We start from the raw sequence: 14,690 nt of genomic DNA on the forward strand, positions 1-14,690 counted from the left end.
GTGGACGCAGTATTAAAACGGAATTCATAAGCACACCAACACAGAATGACACTTTCTGTTCCTACAGCTATAAAAGGGTGCTGTTACAAAGTAAGTGCCTACAACAATTAGTCCTACCCAAGCTGTATTTCTGAAAGAAACAGTTAATACAACTGTGAAGTTACCCACTTCCCCACTGACATGGTATAATATCATAAGTGCATCATTATCATCTCCTGCTACTGGCTGCTGTCAGAGAGCAGCCGTTGGGCTAGGTGGATCCTTCATTTGACTTTTGTATGACACTTAACCTTTTCTTAAGTAGTAACAATTGGCTCTCCGGTTTGATGCAGGGACACTGCCCTTGGTGGAAAATTCCGTTTCCCAAAGCACCTTTCTTTCCTCTCTTTCTTTATAAATTCATATCTTGCTAAATAGCATTATGCTGTTCCCACTGTACACCCATGTTCAGAAGTTTCCCATTGCTTCCAGCGAGACAAGTTTTCCTTGTTCTCCATCACAGTTGGTCAGTTCAAACTACAAAATGGGTTTGATGAGTTCTGCCATACTGCTTGAAAGGCTAAGAAGCCACAGAAGCTGGATCAAAGTTATGTATAAAATAGCTCAACTTTTTCTGTTAGCTACTTGAAAATGAACCTGAGGGTCTTCAGATGGTCATGAAGAGCAATTACATTTAAAATGCTCAAGGTCTGCACGTATTCTTCAGGCACATCATTGCAAAGCACTCTTGCAAAACCCATTTCCATCTGTTTTTCTATATTGTGTTCCTTAATTACCTTGTCCATTTTGGCCATTTGGTATACAGCCTCTCATGAGCTAAATCTCACTCAGTGATCTCCGTCACATATTGGCAAATATTGACTTTATATAAACACTAGTTTGGTTATCTAGTTTCTAACCTCTTTTAATATAATTCTTTGCTTAAATTATTAGAATGTCTTAGAAATTAACAATACTTCTTTACAATTACAAATTACCTTCAGCTCCTTGCTTCTAATATTTTTGTTCTTTTTTGATACAATGTTGTATTTCCATTAGAGCTAATATAGCAAACACGTCTAAAAAAAAACCAAAAAACAAACAAACGAATTAGACAAATGAATTCCCACGCTCCAGGGAAGAAAGATCATTTTCTACCTACTGCACTTTCCCTGCACTGTGGATACCTTCATCACTGACACTAATACTAACATGGCCAAACAACAGGGTTTCTAAAATTGTAAAATCTAGATCCACCTTTGACTTTTTTTTTTTTTTTAAACACTTGCAATGCTACAAGATTTTGTATAAAACTTTGTCTAACTGTGTTAATGGGAATAGAATATTAATAGGAGAAAGTTTAATTTTGACAGTTTCATTTAGGCACAGAAGAAAACACAGCAAAGCACCCAAAATTCCTTTGGGCCAACTTAAACCATTTATTTCCAATATATATTAATGAAACACTTCTAAATGGCAATTTTTCCATTAATTTGATCTAATATTATCCAGGAAGTCTTCAAGTATTTAAAGGAGAAATTAATGAAGCATATATGAAAGCTTTTAAAAATATACAAAAAACCCTTGTATACAAAATTTCTTCAATTTTTAGTTACATTACTACCTTCTTTATCAAGAGAGATACATTGTACGGACTTTTGTGGAATTAAAAACATTAAGATTGCTTAGTCTCAGCTCTAAACCTCTGCAAAAGCATTGTTCTTACTTACAAATACAACCATAATTACGATTACTTTTTGTAGCCATCTTCAGCACTTCTAGTATCTTTAAGAGATGGCATGATACAAAACAAACCAGCCCCAAACCATCAATTCCTTACTTACGTGTTTTCAGGTGTAGTTTTTCAATTACAGTACAAAAGAGTATTTGTTGTGGCAGAAGGCAAGAGTAATTATTATTCTAGTTACTTCAAAACTCACCACCACAATTAGGTGACTTTTCAGGAAATTTTAGGTGGACAGGAGTCAGAGCAGGCTGTAGTAACTTCAACAGATGTCACCACTTAGAAGAACTGAGACTAAAGTAAAGTTTGAATAAAACCAAAGTTCAGTTATTTGAATTTCTGCTTTTTCCTTGCCTGAAACTCTTCGGTTTTATTTTTGACAGATTTTATTAGCATTGACAAGGCAGGATCTATGGCTTTCTTCGCAACCTCTCCTTTCTTTGCCATCTTGTTCTCCAGCCCCTTGCTTGCCTCCTTAAGATCTTCCTCCTTTTCTTTTCTTCGGCGAGCTTTCTCTTCCAAGATCTTTTCTACTGCTTTTGTCTTCTTGAAATTTGGATCTGAAGGATCCAAGTTAAATAGGGGAGAAGTAAACATGGCTTGGAATCTCTTATCAGCAACATTTACCTGAAGGCAGAAAAGGAGTATTTATTTTAGGTACCCTTTACCCATGGTAGCAAAGCTTTTATACACAATAAAACATGAGCTGCTCCGGAAGTCATAGCTTATGAGATTGTTCACCATTCCTGGAACTGCTCCAGTCACAAAATCCCAGTGAGTGTGAAGTAGCCAGAAGACACTATTAGTAAAACAGACAACTGAATGCTTCTACAAATCCTGTATATGCCTCTATCGGCAGACCAAGGAAAGGTTTGTTATTGAGAACTCACCAGGATGAAAGAAGCAGTGGATAACAATCAGAACAAACATACGAATAAGTATTTTAGGCAATGAGTGGTACAAGGCCTTGCATAAATAGCGCCTTGTCATCTTACACGGAGTTTGAATCTGTGCCCCTTCAACCTTGTATCAGAATATTTCTTGCTTTTTGAAAACAGCCTGTAGCTTTCTAAAAAGGTAGATCTAGGTTGTTCTCCTTCAGAGAGAGTAAGGGAGGAGGATATGAGACCACCAAATTTGTCCAGAAAATAATTGGTATCACCAATGTCAATGAGGCTGAGCCTCAAAAGCACAAGTATACTATTACCTGGAAGTCATCTTCTAGTAATTCTTTCTTTTTCATTAAGAGTTTCTTTTTCTTCTTGCTCAAATTCTGCTGTTCTACAATCTTTTTATAATTAAAATGTTTTCTGGCATCATCCTCATCATCCATCATAAGTAGGGCCATTTCAGCCTGTTACAAAATAAGAAAGTCCATGTACACAATGAAATTAAGTTTTCTATGAAAAATATAAAAGCCCATTAATAAAGTCTGTATGAGTCTACACATGTACAAGTAAGTTGAAATAGGGTTGTCAGGGTGGTATTATTTCATCCATAACAACATTGTTTTAACATTTTGAGGTGTAATATTAAATATGATAGCTGATTTCCTTTTTATTAGATATAAAATAAATGCAAATATCCACAATCAACTTTCAAACACACTAATAATCTAATCTGAAAACTGTACACCGTAACTTAGGAATCACGAAGTGACACAATTTTATATTGACAACTGTATAGCAAGATAAAAATTAACATATATGAACTTAATAAATTTATTTAGTTAGCTTGTTCCGAGAAAGAATAAAAAGCAAACATGCAATAACAAACAATTCAATCTTCAAGGTTAAAATTCTACAGGACAAAGTTTGAACACACAAATGTTTCATACAATGCTGATGTTAAAAGTAAATGTTCAGCACCGCCCAACACACAAACACACTGGGATAACTTTACAGCTAGAGGGACTGTCAGCTCAACCAGTATGGCTTCTGCGCTCTTACATTTCACTGTTACCTAACTCTGTTCAACTATGATCTCCCAGGAAGGTATCATGGCGTAATCTTAAAACATCAAAGCATGGACCATCTACCATTCCTCTCAAGTAATTTTTGTTCCACAAGCTTTTGCTATTAAAATAATACAGTTTTCTTCTACTGCTGTCCCATCGAATTTAGTAGTTCTACTCACAAACACGTAACCTAAATATTTGCAGAATTCAGGCAATGCAACATCTGTAATTAACATTTTAAACCACTTTACCTTCTGCTTTTCAACTTCATCTTCATCTTCTGAGGTACTTTCAACTGATTCTGGCTTCTTCTTTAAACCTAAGTGCAAATAAAGGACATGCACACATTTAGTCAAGCTTATGCATGAGAGCATAATTTACTTATGAATAGAACCTCTAAACGTATCTAATTTTCTTGTAATCAATACTTAAATGTCAGATGTGGAAAAAGGCTGAAAAGTAAAAAAAAACCAGCTAGACTTAAAGCAACAAAAATCCACAGAATATTTGTTTAACTTACGGAGGAAGCACTATTCAAATGGCATAAACAAATCAACAAAAAAGAACAGTTAGGAAAAAAAATGGTTTTACTGTATTTTTCACAGAGCAGTAGAGAGAAGTATCACAACAGTGCAGGCAAACATATGACATTACTCCACTCCCAGGGTGTTTTAAAGAGAAATTAGTTTATATACTTATAAATGTAATTGAAGTGTCCTGCAGTTCTCAAATTGTTCATTCTTTCTACTTAAGTAGACAATGTAGTAAATAATTAAAACAAAAGCAAATGTGCATCCCTTCATGTGCATCTTCTCTCTGTATCCAGAACACATGCCTGCCAGCTGAATGTGTTAACAAAAAAAAAAAAAAAAAGGACAAACATTTTTTAAAATGTATATGCAAGGCTGAAAGACCATATTGTGCTGTTAGCCACGCTAGTGCAAAAAAGACCTGAACAGAAATACAGGAATGACAATATGATTGACTCTGTTCAGACTGAATTGAATATTCTTCTGAAGAAGCTTTCTTACTCTCTTAGAATTTACTTTAGATACACAGTGCGGATTAGACAGACATAATGAATAGTAACAGCATAAGACATAAGTCAAACATAAATTTTAATGAAAACAGACCTGTTTATAAATCCTACAAAATCAAATTATTCTCTTTGGAATGCCTGTAGACCTCGATCAAGAAGGAGCGGGAAAGCAGAAGGTTTCCTGACCTGAACCACATACTCTGACCTTTGAGCTTGGAATTACATTCCCAGGCAATTTATTACAGTCCACTGGGGGTACTCGTAAGGAAGATATTTGGCTCCATTTTGTTAAGCCAGATTTGTAGTCAGACTAGAAATACAAACACGCCAGAAAAACGTCAAGTTATATCACTAAGTATACTCTGGAACAGGACACATTTCTTGAAGAACAGTTTTTCCTCCCTTGACTATTCTCCTGACTATTCCTAAATGGATTCCAAGCTGGAAATGGATTTCTAGAAGAAAGAAACCACCACAACCAAAAAATAAACTACGCAGATGCACAATGTCATCAGCTCAAGAACCAACTTGTTGATTTAGTAGTTCCAGAAAATGTGCAGGAAAATCAGATTCAGATATAATATTGTTACCTAACCTACATAATTTATGTTAAAGTGTAGAAGGGTGAAATAAATGTCTTCTGTAAGACTTCAACAACTATGAAATCTTTTGTTATCTTCCCAGAACTGGCTAAACTACAGAAAATGAAACAGGGCACAGAGATACGAAGTGAAAACAATTATTCTAGAAGTTAAATCAGTAAATCTCTTAGACTTTGCACCTACCCCCCAAGCAGGGCCCTCAAGTCATCGTCCCTTGTCTTTCACTATATGTACAATCACAGAAGTGAAGATAGCTTATATTCATGCCTTCAGAAACTTCTGTTGCTGCAGATGGGGGTGAACCCGGCCCTAGTATCAAACTGTTTATTTCTTACTATGACCCTACGCAGCTAATAAAACCAGCTTGCTACCTGAAATCACTCTGAGTGCTAAAAACTTTGCATCATGCTGAAAATAATTTGGTTTCAGAATTCACAAATAGATAATATTCTCTTTCTCCTGGCGCAGTCCCTCTCCTCACATACATTATGGAAGTCCCCCCCACCTTTTGCACGCATATGAATGTAAAACCTATGATGAGAGTCCTTTCCAACTGATTCCAAACCCTCAGATTTTACCTACCACCTAATGCCCGCTGCCATCTTTTAATCAGATTTGGTCCACCCTATAGTAGCAGATACTCATCTCCAATGCTATGTAGAACCAACACATGCCACCAGTCAGCGAGAAAAGCTTCTGATCTCTGCTGCAAGTCGCCCTCAAGCTGCCATTTGGCTGTTTCGCAGCTCAAGAATTTAGTTTGCAACATTGGTTTTGCATATCATCGACTTTCCAGTGCTAATAGTAAAAGACCAATCATAATTTTGATATTTCAAATACAGAGACTGATCCCAGCCCAAAAACTCCTCTCACAAGACCTCTCATCTGTCTTACCCAGAAGCTTGAAAGTCAGTCTCAAAAGCCTTGCAAAGACACACAGTAAATGAATCAGTAACACAGCTAAGACCTTCCTCTTCCAAGTACAGGTTCTACAGCTATAATCAGAATTTGCTGTTAACCTCTTATATCCCCACAGTCATACTGCTACCTTTCAGCATTAAAAAAACCCATCAATTTCTACATATATCATAAATTAGATCATGAGAAAGCATCTAAATGGTTTGGCACCTATAGGAGTTGTAGTAATGTCTAACGACATGTAGCCCTTTTCCTCAAAGAAGGATCAATAGAAACCATGTTTAATAGTCTAAAGTGTTCTGGAACTATTCAGTGATCTCCAAAAGCAGGACATGGCTCTCTTGTTAATAAGCAATTACACTATTCAGCTATTAATCTTCCAACAGTTTAAGCTACAAAGGTCATTCTGTCCTACATTAACATCTTCTGGGACCCCACAGAAACAGATGCAGCGAGACTGAAATCGGCCAAACCAAATGAGAGATTTACAACACTTTTTGAAACAACATAAAACAAAAGTGACGAGTGGTTGTTTTTTTCTTGACAATATCAAGCTAGAATCAAGCTTCTGAAATGCAACATCAAGGCTCAAATATATGCAGCATTTTACATTTTAGCCTGTGGTACTGTTGAAAAACCACAGAGGGATTATGTGCATATGAGAGCTTTGTGCAAAGCAAGCACCATCATGAATTTCAGGGGTGCTAATTTGCACACACCTGCACAGACACTCTTTGGGTAACGCAGGCACAAAGAATTTGCTCTCCTTTGCCTCTCCCAAGATGAGCTACCCACAGTGGAAGAACCACGTCTGGTTTTACAAACAGTTTTCAGGAACAAAGGCAAACCTGATGTTTGCTTAAGTAGACTTCCCGTAACTTCCAGTTTTCCAGTCACAGCACTTAAATTTGTTAGGCCCCGCTTCCCTTCAATTGCCTCAGCTTGTCAAAAACTGACTGATACAAGACCTGTACACATTACAGTCAACATGTGAATCCAGCACAGGAGCAAATACACCACTGCAAAACCTTAACAGCACTACTGCATCCTCACAGTTTCTGCTCAGGTCCACCCGAGTCTGCAAACATATCCTGTCATATGCTTTTTCAGCATAATCTAGGATCATCTGACAGTCAGTTTAAGGGAGAAATTTCAATCTTTCAGGGGAATTGTGGAAGGCATATGAAAAATTATGATAATTCAAGTTATTGCTGCCTGTACCCTAAATACAAAGCTGGCAAAGCTACAGCCTAGTTCAAAGAAGATTGTAACCCATTTTCCCCAACTGGATAAGCTAACTGCGCTTAAAAGCAACCCCAGCTATGAGACAGAGGCTGTTCTGGGTAAGCTTGGTGAAAGCCAGACAAAGTTGTGCTGTGTAATCATCGTTAAAATGTCAGCTGGCTTGCAGCCAACCACTGTGCTCTCCCTTTAAAACTTCTCCAGGGCCAGCCACATTCTGCTTTTCTCCTGTTTCTCAGTAGATTATCAGTAATCTTGCAGACAAAAGCTTCACTTTCTTAACCTTTATGTCTACTTTACGATCCTCAAAGACTCCAACCAACTAAAACTCTATTCTCTGTATTACGGAGAAGAAGGTTTAAGAATCTGCAGATACCACCGTTCTCTGCTGAGCCCCTCCATGACACAAAGAACTTCTTACATAATGCAGAAGAAAACATTTTTTCAGAGATTTCACGTAGAACATCGAAACATCAAACATCAGTATGAGAGTACCCGTGTAATCTTGCTATTAAAGAGAAATTAAAAAAAAACGTGGTGCAAGGAACTGCATCTTTCCACTGAGTTCTGAAATAACCTATACACAAGTCACCAGGAAAGCATGGCAGAAAACAGCATTGCATTGACACCTTAAATTGTGGTACTTTCTATAAAACATGGATAGGACTCACCCTGCTGTTCTGTACTTCAGACTATGAAGACATATACTGAAGCACATTAAGACATAAAGTCATCCAGGTTTTGCTTTTTAATTATTTACTTTTTCCTAATATGAACTTCAAATAATCAGGACAGAAGCCTGTGCTGGCTGGTATCAAATTAAAACTAATTTATTCTTTTTAAATGGTACTTGCATCTGCACTGCTATATTCAAAAAAACCAACCAAAACAACAGACTGGCAATATTTATAAATCTGTTGCTGTCTTTTTTTATTGTTGTATTTTTGTTTTCTTATTTTGTTCCAGTTTCTTTTTTTTCTTCATTTACTATACAATAGTATGAGCCACCCTTAGTTTTCAGCTCCAAAAAGCAGGGAAAGCCAGGAACTCACACTTACTGATTATCCCTACCTTAAAATTTAACCAGCAAATCCCTACCTTAAAATTTAACCAGCAAAACCATACTCAAAATCAATGTGCTGTCACTAGAGCCATATAAAAGGGAACAGGTTTTGAAGGCAATGAAGTTCTTTTCTCTGGAATATTTAGGGGAGCAGATGGTCAGCTTGTTTCTAACAGCCATCCCCCCATATCAGCTAAATAATGGTAACTGGTGAAAGCTATGAGAACTGTGTTCACTGCCATTCCATGTATCACAATATGCATCGTTTTACAAGAACAGTACCTGCAATTTTACGCAAATGACACCTACTTTATTTCATTCTGAACGTGCTATCTCTGTGTTTACTCTAGCTCAACTTTGTTTCTAAAGCTCGCTATTTAAGGAAAGGGTAGATTTATTCCAGAAGTCACCCCTCTTGACCCACCTATTTTCTCAAATTCTTCGGCAAAATATGGGTCGTTGAGATCAACATCAGATGGAAGTTCATCTTCGCTCAGTTCTCTCTCAGCAGTAGCCTGTAACAAAGCACAAACGTTATTTCAATCAACATATAAAGAACAGCTAAAATTTCACTGGAATTAAATGTTCCTTCTGTTAGTAACTATGAACATGAAAACTGAAATACTGTATGCTGAACACTGTAAAACTAGAATACACTAAAAATTGCTATCAAAGGCAAATCAACAATTTAAAATCTGTTTCAAAATTGAAAGATTTTGTGTACCTGAAGACGGGCTATTTACACATTCCAAGGATCTTTATTAGTTGTACCCACAAACTGTGATGCATTAGCTAACCATACCAACAAATTACACGATCACAGCATTTTTATATCCTTACTTTATGTTCCCCAAAAACTCTACTGGAGGGAAAAACTTTAGCAAGGAGCTTCACTTTGTGCTCTGAAATTCAAAAAGACTGAATTTGGATTTAAAAGAACAAATTTTATTACTGGAAGTATTGTATCATACACCTTGACCATTGACTTAATTTATCGGGCTGAACAAGAGTATTATTCTAGCAAAAGTTGCTTTACTACCTAACAGTGCTGCTTACTCTATTCAGAACACTCATCTAGTGTAAGATTGAAGAAGTTACTCATCAAATGCCAGTTAAAACTAACCGGAATGTACAGCAATCTCTCAAGTTGTACTCTTAAAAACATTATTCTGCAACGTGAATTATATTCAAAGTAATTTAAGAATTTAGGGAAGCTAAATTTTGTATGCCACATGCTTTTTTTCCCCTAGCATATGCACAAACATTTCATTTATCTGCTTACTTCTGCACATTACTGCCACAGGAGTCAGTTACTTCACAATTAGTTTTTGCATGTGGAAAGATGAAGCAACAGCAATTTTCCCATTACTATAGGACCATTTTGTTATTCATACACAGAACTATTTACCAAATTTGCTCTTGCAATTTGAAATTTGAATAGTTCTTCATGGCTAGTAATTCTTTGCCATTACAGCTTTGAGAAATAAGTCTGTATTTTTTTAGGCCAAAACATTCCAAAACTACATGTTTCATGATCATAACTTTGAACTGGTATGCATACCATAGGAAAAGACCCTTCCTAATGCATTCAAAAATATAAGTTAAAAAACAACTGTTATGACGACTCATTTATCTTTAAAGCAACACAAGTAGATAAACAAAATTTTGTGTAAGCATATTATGTATTATCAGTAGCACCCTGAACATCCTTTCGCTCTGTAAGTTAGATGTGGCACTCCCAGTCTTTCCACATGAGTGACCACTGTACATTCAAACCTTAAAATAGCACTGGAAGCTATACATTTTTTTATTCTGTTTACCCAAAACAAACAATAACAGCAACTTCAGTAAACAAATACACAACAAATCCCACCCAAGTGGCCAATGCAAACATTACCTTTCTCTTTTTTTTAAGAATTCTTTTTTCTTTCTTCTTCTCTAGATATTTTTGCCATGGAGTTAGGTTATCTTTTCCTTCCAACCTGCTTTTGACCATTTCTTCAGCAGTTTCTTTGAGACCTAGAACAAAAATAGTAAGTTAAAGAAATGATATGAATCTGAACTTTTTTTTTAAATTAACTGTTTTCTCCTTTGTAAAGGAATCATCTAGTTTTTCTTTAACGAGTCTGTGAAAATAATAGAAATATTGTTTAAAACAGCATCTTTAAAAATAAGATCAGTTTACAGTATGTGGTTTTCCAGTTAAAATATTTCTTCAGTAATAAATTGTACAAGAGTCAGAAGAAGAGCTTGCTCATGCGATATCTGATTCCCAACACTCTTGCTATTCCTCAGGAAGGTCTCCTCTCCGCACATTAGACAGAGCAGTCTACAAATGCCACTTTTTAAGGATGAGAGTAACACCATAAAAATAACAATAGACAAATACAGAGCCCTTTCATTTAATGTACCTTAGTATAATTAGTTAAGATTCACAAAACCACTTTGAATACAGTCCAGTCATTCCCATTTTTTGTGCATGGCAAAACAAAGCACAAAAGATGAAGTGACTTCACAACGGTTCCGAAATGTTAAATCACCATCAGAATATAGGGTCATCTCACAGCTGGCCTGAACCTCTATAGCTGGTGCTCTCCATTTCACACAGCTATTATCTGGCTGTTGCTGTATCAGTATGCCTGCCTCACATGACAAAGTTGCTATATATAGCATCTCCACTGTTGAAACTTTGCCTCTGTGATCGTACTATGACAATGCTGCAGTATCTCTGATGACCAGTGTATTTTTCATCCATCGTTGTAAAAGAGAACAATAAGCTATTACTTGAATAAATTTAAAGTAAAAATAAATCCGTGGCTAGAAAGCACAGAAAAATGTAAATAAAACCACAAAGAATGTATACGCTAATTATAGGCTAATGTCATAACATGACATGCATTAAGTTAAACTAGACAAGTTATTTTCAAGTCATCTAGCCTTTTAAAGCTACCTAATACCAGTCTGCTTTAACAACAGAAAACTATCTTAAATTTAAGAACAGTCCACACCTAGTACGACAATAAACCTAGATTCAGATTCAGTGCTTGAGGTAAATAGCTTATTTTTCTTTTTTTATAAGTATTTGTTAAAAAGAAGCAGAGGTGAAGGGCATAGACTGCTTGAAACAGATCAGTCTTTCAAAGAAACAACAAACATTTGAAGGAATGTTTTCTGTTATCACTGATTACCAGTTCAAATTGTAATAACTCAAGACAACAAAAAAACCCCAAAGCAGCAAGAGAAATAAACCATCCTCTTATTTGGTTAGCCACACCAAGTTACCAAAAGTAATTTTTGTATTTAGCAGCTGTGTGAACTGAAAGGTCAAAGAAGAAAAGTACCATTCTCCCATCAGATTCAGTGAGGAACTGTTAACTACTAGACCATTAACTCAGATCTGCACCTCTTCCGTATCCTTTTGTTACAGGTATGGTGTAAGAGAAGCCCTCAAGTTTGCGTTTCCTGACCTGTCAGCAGTTGGGAAAGGTGGCTAAATGCTTTGCTGAAGGAAATTTCCTCTTTACTTTCAGAGCATGACAGTTTCCAGAGAGGCCTAGAAAAGTATACCCCATAGGAGTGCAACGTGCCCGGCTCTAAAATTCCAGCTTAACAGAATCAGATTTTAAGTCTGGATGTGTTAATTACTTTTACATTAAAATTCCATAAGTTAGCACAGAATGCCACTGTTTCAAAGCCTAGCACTTGAAGCTGCATGCACAAGTATGTCCTAATCTTTAATTTAGCATTTTTGTAAATACACATTCTGATAGCTTCTCACCACGTGATCACATTTTACCTTTTCCAGAGGATCTTAACCATTTGATCCTGAACACGTAGCTACTCAATATTTTGTGGTAATGTTCAATAGATAGCTGAGTTACTGAACATAACAATGTACAGCAAAATTACCAAAAATAATCGAACCCTACTCTAGAAATAGAATGAAGTTTTCTATAATGCATACCATTACTGTATACAATGGTGCAAAAACATCACTTTAAAAAAGAATCCTTTAAATAACTGGAGCATCCCTTTTACATCTAGAATACTTAAATCCAGAATAAGCACTGAATTTAAAAGCAATCTTCACTCTCTGGTGAAAAATTCCACACACTCCATGAATGCTTTTTTAAAAGTCTTTACATTACACATCACTTGCACGTTACGAGGACAACTACTGATTTCAGAGGCAGCTTGTATATTTTCAGCCCCTTCTTCAAGAGATGGGCACTGGCAAAAACAAAACTTCATGATGTAAAGAGATTAACTGACTTGCCTTGTAACACACTGGAGCAGAACTCAGTGACAGAAAGACAGAATCCGCTTCCTTGGCAGGAGGTAACAGCCCGAGCAATGAAGTATTTTTCTCCTACCCACAATTTCTTGCTTTGTTCACTACATATTTTTTAACTTCTGTAACAAATGAGTCAGATATCCTATAGTTAACATCCTCTTTTATGACGTGACTGATAGATCTTGGGAGTGCGTATGAGTCACGTTCGTGCTTCCCCCTCCAAACCTGACACTTGCCGTCTCTTCCCCAATTCTACTTGTTCCACTTGTCTCTCTTCATTATCACTTTCTTGCCATCCCAGTCCTGGCTTCACCTAACCAAATCCTATCGTCCCGCTCCTCATACCTGTTTTATTGCTCGGAAATCATACTCAGACCTCTCCAGATGTCCTAGGCTAGATCCCATTCTTTCCCCTGACTCCCAGGTTTTTCAGTTGGCCAGTCCACGCTCCTCATCATTCCTTCCAGCGCTCCTCAGTAATGAGGAACTGAAAACAAAGTTCGTAATGGAAAAAATGGGCAGCCTTCATGGACAGTTCTACCCGTCCTCAGAAAAGCAGGCAGAACATTTTTCTGAAAAACTGCAAACACCAATTCCTGTTCTTGCGTTTGTCTACACTCCAAAAATAATTCAAAGGCTGGAGAGCTGGTTACAACATGTCTGAAACACAAAGTGTGGACAAGATCTAAAATCGTATTAAACCATGCCTTATAGGAATAAAAGAGTGGAGCAAAAGAAAAAGATAAAGCATCCTTCTACTATCCTGGAAAAAAGCTAGAATTAACAGTAAGTGGCAAACCGTTATAGCCACAAAAAATTGGCAAAAAAAAAAAAATACAGCCAGCAAACAAATGCAGAGCCATGATAAAGGAAGGGTATTGTATAGGTACACTAAAAACATGCCACTATGAAACCCTCTCATGCAACAAGAACAAATATTTGGTTATTTCCAACTGTACACCTCTTCATCTCCAAAGTCAATGAAAGCAGAGTCATCAGCTTCCCCCAAATTGAACTACTATTACTTTGGATATTATTTTGCACTACTTTTGTGGAAAAAAATTACTGGTCAGGTAGCAACTGTGCAGATTCTCTCTGAAGACAGTATAGTGGATTAAAAAAAATGTGTGTCGCATCTCCAGAAAAAGAGACCCCCAAAATCTCAAAGGAGGTTACAAGATTTCTGATTTATTTGCCTGGAAAATGGAATCATTTGATCCATCTGGCACAGAAGGACTTGGAGGAAAATGCAGCCCTTTCTTGTGGTATTTGGCAGTCTCATGAAAGGCATTAGAGTTTCTCCACAGATCAGAATGGCTTAGAAACTACTGTCCAGACCACTTCCCGAGAATAAGAGTGTATTTAAGTGGTCAAAAGGCTTTTGATTGCAAAAGGGGAAAGGAATTGTCTACTTTAGGTAGAATTATTAACTGGCCATAGAAAAGGCTAATTTATACCCTTATCTATATTAATTTTTTTAGAATAAATAATAAATGAATCACACTGGTCTTATTTAATCTTCACAAATAAAGGCAAGGAAAAGGGAGGGAAAAGGTAATTAGCATACAACTAAATCACACCTGAGCTAAAGGATTAAAAGTGTGATAAATACTATAACAAACCTAAGTATATTGCTTCTCACACTGGTGGAACAGTGAGGGAGGGTGGGCAGGCCAGAATTTTTACTTCTCTAAACACTTAGTTTTGAAAACTTTTCAAAGTTTAACAGTACGCAATTGTCACAATTATTAGAAGCTACGAAGATACTTCTCTATCCTCAGGAAATCTAAACAAGCGAGTTCATCTTGCATGTAATACTTCACCAGATAAAAGAAACACCTTGTTGAAAATA

At 36.5% G+C, this 14,690-nt stretch overlaps 1 protein-coding gene across 1 annotated transcript in view; it reads right to left on the minus strand.

Annotated features, from left to right (window-relative positions):
• Positions 1-1,892: 1,892 nt before the first annotated feature.
• The window catches only part of ESF1 (ESF1, nucleolar pre-rRNA processing protein, homolog (S. cerevisiae)), a 31,546-nt gene continuing 18,748 nt past the window's right edge, over positions 1,893-14,690 (minus strand). The window contains exons 9-13 of the mRNA XM_009895430.1: positions 10,442-10,563; positions 8,969-9,059; positions 3,932-3,999; positions 2,931-3,077; positions 1,893-2,350 (exon numbers count right to left, since the gene is read on the minus strand). Coding sequence (XP_009893732.1) covers positions 2,051-2,350; positions 2,931-3,077; positions 3,932-3,999; positions 8,969-9,059; positions 10,442-10,563 — 728 coding nt within the window. The 3' untranslated portion in view covers positions 1,893-2,050. The remainder of the gene's footprint in view (positions 2,351-2,930; positions 3,078-3,931; positions 4,000-8,968; positions 9,060-10,441; positions 10,564-14,690) is intronic.

Source organism: Charadrius vociferus, unplaced genomic scaffold, assembly GCF_000708025.1.
Source record: "Charadrius vociferus isolate BGI_N301 unplaced genomic scaffold, ASM70802v2 scaffold112, whole genome shotgun sequence".
NCBI lineage: Eukaryota > Metazoa > Chordata > Aves > Charadriiformes > Charadriidae > Charadrius > Charadrius vociferus.